At 33.2% G+C, this 9,795-nt stretch overlaps 1 protein-coding gene across 2 annotated transcripts; it reads left to right on the top strand.

The window, feature by feature from the left end:
* Positions 1 to 2,188: 2,188 nt before the first annotated feature.
* Positions 2,189 to 5,288, top strand: LOC147383417 (uncharacterized). 2 transcript variants are annotated; one of them, XM_086429245.1, is made up of 7 exons: positions 2,189 to 2,321; positions 2,484 to 2,538; positions 2,635 to 2,717; positions 3,734 to 3,758; positions 4,373 to 4,450; positions 4,787 to 4,891; positions 4,982 to 5,288. In XM_086429245.1, the coding sequence occupies exons 3-7, from the start codon at positions 2,701 to 2,703 to the stop codon at positions 5,096 to 5,098; spliced, it is 342 nt and encodes a 113-aa protein (XP_086285371.1). In that variant the 5' UTR covers positions 2,189 to 2,321; positions 2,484 to 2,538; positions 2,635 to 2,700; the 3' UTR covers positions 5,099 to 5,288. The 2 variants fall into 2 exon arrangements, with proteins under 2 accessions (XP_086285371.1, XP_086285372.1); XM_086429246.1 differs by lacking the exon at positions 2,635 to 2,717 and having other exon boundaries at positions 2,200 to 2,321.
* Positions 5,289 to 9,795: the final 4,507 nt, after the last annotated feature.

The following is a 9,795-nucleotide window of genomic DNA, read 5'->3' as shown; positions in this document are numbered from 1 at the left end:
GATGGTCTCTATGATGAGAAGATCATCTTCACAAAAAATCAGCCCAATCAAAAGTGATTTAGAATGTTGGTTGTTGATTTTTTACCAATAATTTGTAAATCAATTTTGATTGATTTAGAAGTTTCAGATTGAGCTTATTTTTTGTGAGGATGATCTTTTCGTCATAGAGATAATTCTCACAAAAAATCAGCTCAATCCAAAACTTCTAACCCATATATTTGAAAAATGATTATTTTTACATATATTTTTTACTCATGTCCCTTGAACGCCCCCCATTAATGATATTTGTATTTCCTCTAGACTTTGATCACCCAAGCTACAACCTAAATTGACACTTCATGTGGTCTTCCATTGAAATAGGTATCTTTGGTGATGCTCAAGGATGATTAATACAACATGTTCAGAGTCGTCATTATTATAATTCTAGTTACTCAGTTTGTGATTAGCTTGAATAAGAATTCTTAGGTTTGATATTTTGTTTATTTATGTGTTCTCTAAGTCGGCTTGGGTTCAAAGCCCATTGAATCCAGTTTAAGTACCTTTGACAACAACCCTTACTTGCAAAGAAAAAAAGGAAAATTATTCCTTTAATGGTTATCGGGTTTCTACTTAAAAAGTAATAAACAACAAAGGTAACTAAGCAATAAATCCATCGCACAAGTATTCCTCACTTATATGTTGAATATTGGGTAAAATCATAATCAAAATCCAAATTCAAATCGTTTATATATCCATGTAACATCACATCAAAAGAGAATATTTCTCTCATCTCAAGAGAAACCATGAAGGAGAGTAGAGGTGCAACTTGGTCCGGTTCAAACAGAGAACCGAATCAAACCAATAGTTTTGGGATGGTTTGGTGGGTTTAGAACAAGTTGTGGTTTGGTTCCGAATTACAAAAATGGAGAATCGATCAATTTGATTTGATTCTCGGATCAGATTTGTATAGAACCGAACTAATCCGAGAATTGAATGCTTATGAAATAAATAATATATATATATATATATATATATATAGATATATATAAAATTATAATAATTATTATTATGAATTATTTTAAGAATTAAGACATAGATTAATGATCTTTTATGGATAAACTAATGATTTTTTATGGATAGATTAGTAATTTATAATATGAAAATTTATGTTTATTATATATTTATTTTTTCATTAAAAATGTTACTTACAATTTATAGAATATTGACAACCCATAGAATCGAACCGAACCAAACCAACTTTAGTTTGGTTTGGTTCCAATGGGATTTGATTTGATTTTGGTTCTTATTTAGTAGAACGGTTCTACTAAACCTATGTCAGTTCGATTCCAATTTAACCTCAAATCAAATCAAACCGAATCAAGTTGCAACCCTAATGAACAGTGCACACGATAACACGATTTTATTAAAGATTATGTCCTAGACATAATTCTACATGGGAGCCAGTCCTTTCCAAGATAACAAATTTTTTAATAGAGTCGACAGGCAGATGTAAGCTCTTGCGAAAAATCAGAAATGTATAAGGAAAGATTCCTTAAAACATTTAGAGAATCATGATTAAGGAAAGAAATGCGGTTAGGGAGTTAAAAATAACCACTACGCCATGATCAAGCGAGTCATCTCAATCATTTGATTAGGGACTTGAAATAACCACTACATAGAGATTTTAAAACTTATTATCCGAGATAGAGGCAACTCAAGCAGGTCATCTTGGTCACTTGACTGGGGTTAGAAATAACCATTACATGAAGATTTTAAAACTTGTCGGAGATAAAGGCAACTCAAGCAAGTCATCTTGGTCATGAAGACCACCACATTTACTCATCGGAGATCCAAATTTATAACACACTGTATAATTGAGAATTATTATTTCTATTTAATATGACTTGCCAGGTGGCATACGCAATTGACTTTACGTCATGACAAGTCCGGGTATCATAGATTTGTATGTCTCGGGATATATGTTGCATTTTCCCATAAAAAAATGTATATCCCAAGGGAATCGTGTATCCTAAGGCATACAGATCTACGATTCTCGAATTTGTCCACGTCATAAAATCATTTGATTATGCCCCCTGACAAGTCATATTATCAAGACTTAAGAATATATATATATTCAGATATAATTTATTTAAAATTTAAACCAACTTGACAGTGTTTGACTCGTAAAAAACGAGTTGTCTCGAACGAGTCATTTTGGTCCGGGTTTGAAAACCATGACACATTCACCTAGGTATAAGAAGGTCACTCGATGGACTCGTTCATAGACTCCAAAGGGGAAGGCGGGAGAAAGAGCGCATCAAAATCGTAAACCCTAACACTTGGTATGTTTTTGCAGTAAAGGTTTTCAGGATCTGCTCTTCGATTAGAGAATATTTCAACAATCAGTAATAATTTAGGACCAGTGTTTTTATTTCTAGGGTTTTAATCACAATTCACTAGTAACCCTGACCTATTACTCTCTTATACACTCTTTCTTTTTGCAGAATCGATCCAAGAAAGATCAGAGAGTCTGATTCAGCTGCTTTGATTCAAGATGAGGTATTTTTGAACATTTCTCAGTGTTAGTGTTCATTAGCTTCAGATGTTTTGTTTTCTTCTAGCTTTGATTTAGAAAAACTTGATTTATTTTTTCAGCTTAATTTAACCAATTATTGAACTCAAGCTCGTGCTCTGAATTTCCATGGAAGAAATCCAGTTTAAATGAACCTTGAAGCTTGGTAATTTGGAGATTCTGTGACATTTATAGCACAATTTGGTTTCATATGTTTTATATAGAACTTTTTTTTTTTGTTTTTTGTTTTTTGTTTTTTTGAAATAGTGTGAAGGTGGATAATGGTCTTGTTTTCTTTGATTTCTCTCTCATGAGTTATGACAGCTATGATTGTGATTTATTGGTTCCATGTTGCATTGATATATAATTAACACCATAGAGAAGCAAATTGACGAGAAAAAAATACTAAACCAAAGCAGTCTATCCATAACAAATATGAAGAACCCGAGTACCAAATTCAGATTAACAATTGAACAGCAATAGCAGTAGGGCATTTAAAGAGTGAATATTTTATGTAAATTAAGTGCAGAATCAGTGGATATGTTCGTTCGTTGTGCACTTTATTTATAGATTTATAGTACATTTCTTATATGTTCTGCTGTTATTGTGATTGAATTGTTGATATGATATTGGTACTTGGGTTCTGCATATTTGTTGTTTATTTTGATTTATTTATTTTTGGATGGGTAAGACCCACAAACTCAAAGTTGCTTTGCATTGTGTCAAACCAATCGATTTATGGGTCTAAGCCCCTTCTGCATATTTTGTATTTGTATGCCTTGTTTCGCTTCAAATATATATATAGAGGCCCTAAAGAGAGTCAAACATTGTGCTAAACATTTTTCAAAATAGGGGTTAGAAGTTTCAGAATGGACTGATTTTTTGTTAGGTTGATCTCCTCACCTTAGAGATCATCCTCACAAAAAACCAGCTCATTTTGAAACTTTTAGCCCATATATTGAAAAATGTTTGGTTCTTTTCAGGGCCTCCGAACTCTTCTCTATATGTATATATATGTTTGTCAATTTTCCTTTCTGTAACATCAACCCTGCTCGGGGTAATAATACATATATTGTTGAGCAACATGAATGTCTATTTTTTCGGTGGGAAGGTATGCACAAATCTAATTTGTTGATCATCATTGAGTGTACTGATCTTTAATTTTGTTTTCTTTTTTGGCAGTCGACCTATGGAGGAGGATGGAAATGTAAGTTATCTTGCACTTTACACGATTTTCTAACTCTCTAGATATTATAAAGCCTTAAAGAAGCAACTAGGGTGTTCACCATAATTTTTGTTCTATGATCTTGTCACTTCCCTCATGTGCAATTTTGTGTATTAGTTGTTTCACGATGCTCTTGTTCTGTCTGAAACCGTTTTTTGTCACTTGAACACGTTGAATTTGTATTTCTTCAATGAAGTTTTGGATTGCATGCGCATGTGTGTGTGTGTGTGTGTGTGTGTGTGTGTGTGTGTGTGTGTTACTAACATCGTGTAGTGGTAGGTTTGGGTCCATCAACGCAGCTAGCATTGACTATTAGTAGCTTAAGCTGGCAGTAAACCTGACTAATAGTTTTGAAATATGTATGTTTGCATGCAAGCTGAAAGTAATGATTCCACTACATCAAAATATATACCTTAATGTTCTTAGACTTGCGCTTATATTTTGGCTGATATATGTGAATTTGATTTAATTCCCAACCTATTTACTTTAAAATCAGTGGTTGGTAACCTATCCTTGAAATGGTTAATTATATTATGTTAGTCCGTGACTATGTATCCGTTGCAATTGTCAATGCTTATTAAAGCTTTTTTTGGCAGACCACCAAGAACGAGGAAGAGGAATTCAACACAGGTCCACTTTCTGTCTTGATGATGAGTGTCAAGAATAATACTCAGGTAAGGTTCTTCATAAACAACTCCCCACCCCCAAATCTAGTCAGCTAAGTGATAGAAAATGCAAACAAATGATGTGGATGTCTACGACCAAAGGCATGGTTCACACTGAGTCATTTGAGGGTACTCCTTAGGTCATGTCTTGGTCTGTGGTACACGTCTCAGAGGCATGTACCCCAGGCTTAATTTGTGCACGTAAGCTTTTCTAGAGGCGGTTTCACACTTTTGAACACCTCGCTACGAGGTGCACCTAGGGAATAAGCCTTCAATGCCCCTTTAAATACAGTGGTTTTAGTTGTGTATCAAGCACTTTTTTTCTAATTTCTGTCATCCCCTTAGGTGCTTATTAATTGCCGGAACAACAAGAAGCTTCTTGGCCGAGTGAGAGCTTTTGATCGGCACTGCAACATGGTTCTCGAAAATGTCAGAGAGATGTGGACCGAGGTTGGATTTGTCAAAGAAAGCACTGTTCATCAATTTTGCTAATTTTTTTTTTCTTTCTCTTCCAAGTTAATGTTCTGACTTCATGTGCAGGTACCAAAGACGGGGAAAGGCAAGAAGAAAGCACACCCAGTTAACAAGGATAGGTTTATAAGTAAGATGTTTCTTCGTGGAGATTCCGTTATCATTGTTCTTAGGAATCCTAAGTGAGAGTTAAAGAGTGCTTTGTGGCATTATCCCCAAATCTACATTACATTCACGTAGACAAATTGAATAGCATAACTGTTAGCCACTTGTTTTAAGGATTATTCAGTCTGGTAATTGTTGGGTATTCCTTTAAGCCTTTATGTAGGTATCTATTTTGGAGTGTGTGGTGAATTAAGAACATTGCCTTTGCTCATGCATATTCTCTTTTTCTGGAATGGCAAGCGAATTTAGGTGGATGAAAGCCTATTATGCACTGTGGGACTTAGTCCCTATTCTTTCCTTGCATGAGAGGTGTTCCCTCTCTACCTTTCCAGTGGAGGGATTGGCATATGAATAATGCTGAAGTGACCTCAAGATACAGGCATATGAATTTGAAGTGACTTCATATTGCACATCCCTGCATGAAAGAGTGTAGGAACCATAGATGTTTTTCATCAAGATACAGATAAAAAAATCTATGGTTCTTACACACTTCCATGTCAGGATGTGTGATATGAGGTACAATCTTGAGGTCAGTCCTGCACGACTCTTGGCATATATCTTTCCCCAAGTATACACACCATAGAACATATGTTCTGTTGGGTTAGTTCCCTCATGTTCTTGAACTTCCCTCTATTTCTAATGTTAGTATCTCATTTTCATATTACCTATGGTTTGGGTTTCGTTGATTCGTGAAATAACACAAAATCCCAATGGTCGGGATAAATCCTATGGATATGCAATGTTTCTGTGGGATGTGTTCTATCCTGATAATTGGATTCTGTGTTTTAATAGTTGCGATTTTGTTTTTTTTTTTCCGCAAGTCACCAGATCTCAACACAATATCAATTTATGCAGTATATTAAGGCAGTGTTTGTTTGTGCTATTTTTCAGCACTTATTGCTAAAAAAAATTAAATTCAGCATTTTTTGTCAAAATAATGCGTTTGTTTACTCTATATTTTCAGTGCTTATTGTTGAAAATAAGTGAAAAAAATTCAGTACTATTTTGATGCTGAAAAAAAATGCTAAAGTGGTAAGCACTTCGTTTTTTTCGACACGAACAAGTATACACTTTATTTTTTTGAGTTCAGACAAGTATGCCCTTATTATTAAAAAGATATTACCTCTTATATCCCATGGATAAGTATATAAGCATCCCACAAATTAATAAATTTATACCATGGCTAAATTATTTTGTCTTACATGGAGTAAAAGTTTTGGAATGAGTTGATTTTTGATGAGGATGATCTCCTCATTAGTATATAAGCACCCCACAAATTAATAAATCCACATCATGGCTAAATTATTTTGTATTATATGGGTTAAAGGTTTTGGAATAAGTTGATTTTTCATGAGGATGATCTCTATAATGAGGAGATCATTCTCATCAAAAATCAGCACATCCTGAAACTTTTAACCATATAAAAACAAGTTCAATAACCGTAAATTGTCATTTTTTTTTTTTGACGAGTTAGAAGTTTTAAAATGGACTAATTTTTAGTGATGATGATCTCTAGACCATATAGATCATTTTCAGTAAAAATTTGCTTATTCCAAAAACTTTAACCCATATAAAACAAAAAAAATTGGTTATAGTGTGGATTGCCTTCATTAATTCATAGAGTGCTTTTATAATTACACATCTTTCATTTCCATAAAAATTATTCATCCAAAATTAAGTTTTTTTAATATTGATTTCAAATTTTGATGATTTGTATGACATTATTATTTTTAATTTGAAATTTGTGGGCTTTTATAAATAGAATTTATTATTTATAAATTGAAGATTTGAGTATTATTTATTATTTAAAAATGAATTGTATTTTAATTTTATAAGAAATAATATATTTTATTATGTTTGATAAGAAATAGGCATTTGAAATATGCAAACAATGTAAAATATGATTGTGATGGTAACAAAGACAATATACCAATTTCAACAATGTATAACAAACATGATTCAACATCTAAACAAACAACTTTTTTAGCACTTAAATTCAATGCTTATAAGTTTCAGCGCTTAATGCTATTTAGCACTTTCACTCTAACATACTTTTTTCACGAAGATAGAAAGCTTTAAACACTATAATTTTTTTTGGGCCCGTAGATGGCTCTTTCACCGGATCACCTCATGTCCTTCCTAACCGTGTTTGGTTGAAATTTGGAAGACTCTCAACATTTTGGCATTAGGCCCTCATCTCTTTAGGGTCATAGCGAAGGAAGGAAGGACAATGTGAAAGAACAATTTGAAGGTGTTGATGCCCACAGAGATTGCTAAACCCCTCTTTACTCCCTACTGTGAGAGGAATGATGATTTAATGAAATTGGAAGTTCAAGCAATAATTATTCAGTTTGCCAAGAAGACCAGTTCAAATCCAATTTCTTGTTTTGTTCAAATTTAACACACTAAAAAAATGCATCTCAGAGAATTGAGAAGAGGAAATTTCCTCTCCACATTAAACTGTTTACTTACTACCCTTTCAAGAAAAAAATAACTAGAAGTTGTGTTGATAATGGAGGAACACAGAGTTGAACAGTTTGTATGCATGTTCATGAAGTCACACATGTATTTGGGGAAGGAATTTGGCATATCAGTCGGCCTTAGGTCCCGATTGGCTGGCATAATACTCAACAACCGTAGCTCCAGTCAACGACCTTGTGCGTGCAACCTGTATTCCAGTAATATACGGGATACGCTGAGGCATAATTAATTATACTAGAAAGCACAAGATCAGACCCGATATTTTATTTTATTTTATTTTTTTAAATGCCTCCTTGAAAAGAAAAACACAGTTTGTGGTGCCAATAGAAGTTGTCTCATTTTTTTTAATTATTCTAGATTTCTATTTTGTATCGTTGAGATTATAATTTGAGCCAAACCTTTGTAATGTTTGAAGAGCGTATTTCAATCTTTAATTGGGGTGTGATAAATGATTTAAGAAATGGGTGAATCTCCATTTCGTGCACTGCATATGACGAAATTCCGAGTATGGTACACTATTCGTTTTAATTCTTAAAACTTTTATAATCAATGAATTCATTGATAAAAAATCAACGATTTTGCCATATCAGTGATCTTGCTGATAATTTATCAAAAAATTCGTTGATTATAAAAGTAACGAACTTACTAAAAAAAACATGTTTTGGGAATTAAAATGAAAGTATATTGGATGCAGAATTTTATCGTAAGTTGTGCGAATTTTGAGAAATCTTTTTAGAAATTGGGGTGTACATAAAAGTTGGTGTGCCAATAGCAGCTCTCTAAATAATCCCCAAGAAAGAATCTCGAAAAGACATGATTAAAACAAAACCAACCATCAAATTCATCAGAATTAAAGAACAATAATTATAAAAGCACCCCACGAATTAAAAAAGGCAACCCACATCATGGCCGACATGCCGAATTGTTTTGATGTAATGAGTTAAAAGTTTCGGAATGAACTAATTTTTGGTGAGAATGATTTTTATGATGAGGAGATCACCCTCACCAAAACAAAACAATTCGGCTATGGTGTGGGTTACCCTTATTGATTCATTGGGTGCTTTTATAATTACCCCAAAACTCAATAAAGGAAAGATAAAGATTAATGATACTTAGCATGGATGATCTTGACACTGGTTTTCATGGTGGGTCGAGACCAGTTATAAGCAATCCAACGAGCTTTTCCGCTTAGCCAAAGACAAATTTTTTTAAATTATAAGAATAAAAAAAAATCGAAACGACATAAACTTCTATTGGAGACAAGAATTAAAAAATAAAAATAAACAAATAAACAAATAAAAAATAAAAAATAAAACAGGTAAAAGGATGGGAATCAATTCTTCAACAGTTCCAAGATCCATTTCCTTAAAGATTCCACATTGTTCTTAGCTTTCACCATTGTATTTCTTGCAAAAAAAAATTTTCTAGCATAGAGAGAAAATTTGTTGGCGAATTTATTTACAAGATTGACTTGTATCCCAATGTTTATAACCTTAGCTATATTTGTAAAAATTTAAAATCGACGGCTAAAATTCAACAAACAGATGATTTTTCTGTACAAAGTGCTACTTAGATATTTTGGGATGTGGGGGGACCTTAAAGGGGTGATGAAATCAAGAAGAATTCAAAAACACCCAAAAATGGAAATTAATTTAATGAATTATACATCTTTGTAGGCCTAAAATCCTATTATTACTTGATGTATCTACCTACCCAAAATAAAAATAAAAAATCACAATGAACTATACATCTATGTGGGCCCACCATCCTACCCGAAGCAAAGGATCTACGGTTCTATGATGGGGGCATCTGATTATTACGACTCTATGTATTATAGGTCTAAACCACCAAATGAGTGCGACGACGTCCTACCTATTACAATAGTGTGATTTTCTACTTAGAAAATATCCGAAAGACGTGATCCCATGGATGATGGGACCAAAGACCAACTTCCCAACCCACTCCTCCACCAAGGGCTATCGCACCCATTTACAAGTTATCATAACTCAAACAAAAATCCTAGAAATAAAAAATTTTAGATCTATTTTGACAAAAATCAAGTTTTATCCATAAATGAGTGATTGATTACATTAGCTCTATAATGGGTTCATGGAAAATTACAATTGTCCCATAAGGAATTCAACTCTACTTCTAAAAAATGCATCGTCCACTTTTCTACTCGCAAATGATGTTTGAGACTCCCTATCAAACATAGGGTTGAGATAAGAAGAAAAATA

Source organism: Akebia trifoliata, chromosome 16 (genome assembly GCF_017979445.1).
Source record: "Akebia trifoliata isolate Shusen 1 chromosome 16, ASM1797944v1, whole genome shotgun sequence".
Classification (NCBI taxonomy): domain Eukaryota; kingdom Viridiplantae; phylum Streptophyta; class Magnoliopsida; order Ranunculales; family Lardizabalaceae; genus Akebia; species Akebia trifoliata.
This window is presented reverse-complemented; position numbering and strand designations above follow the sequence as displayed.

What these genes read in the sequence shown, in the direction of transcription:
- LOC147383417 (XM_086429245.1), top strand. An exon ending in GTGTCAAGAATAATACTCAG is followed by an intron (nt 4,451 to 4,786) that starts GTAAGGTTCTTC and finishes TCATCCCCTTAG; the next exon opens with GTGCTTATTAATTGCCGGAA. An exon ending in TCAGAGAGATGTGGACCGAG is followed by an intron (nt 4,892 to 4,981) that starts GTTGGATTTGTC and finishes CTTCATGTGCAG; the next exon opens with GTACCAAAGACGGGGAAAGG.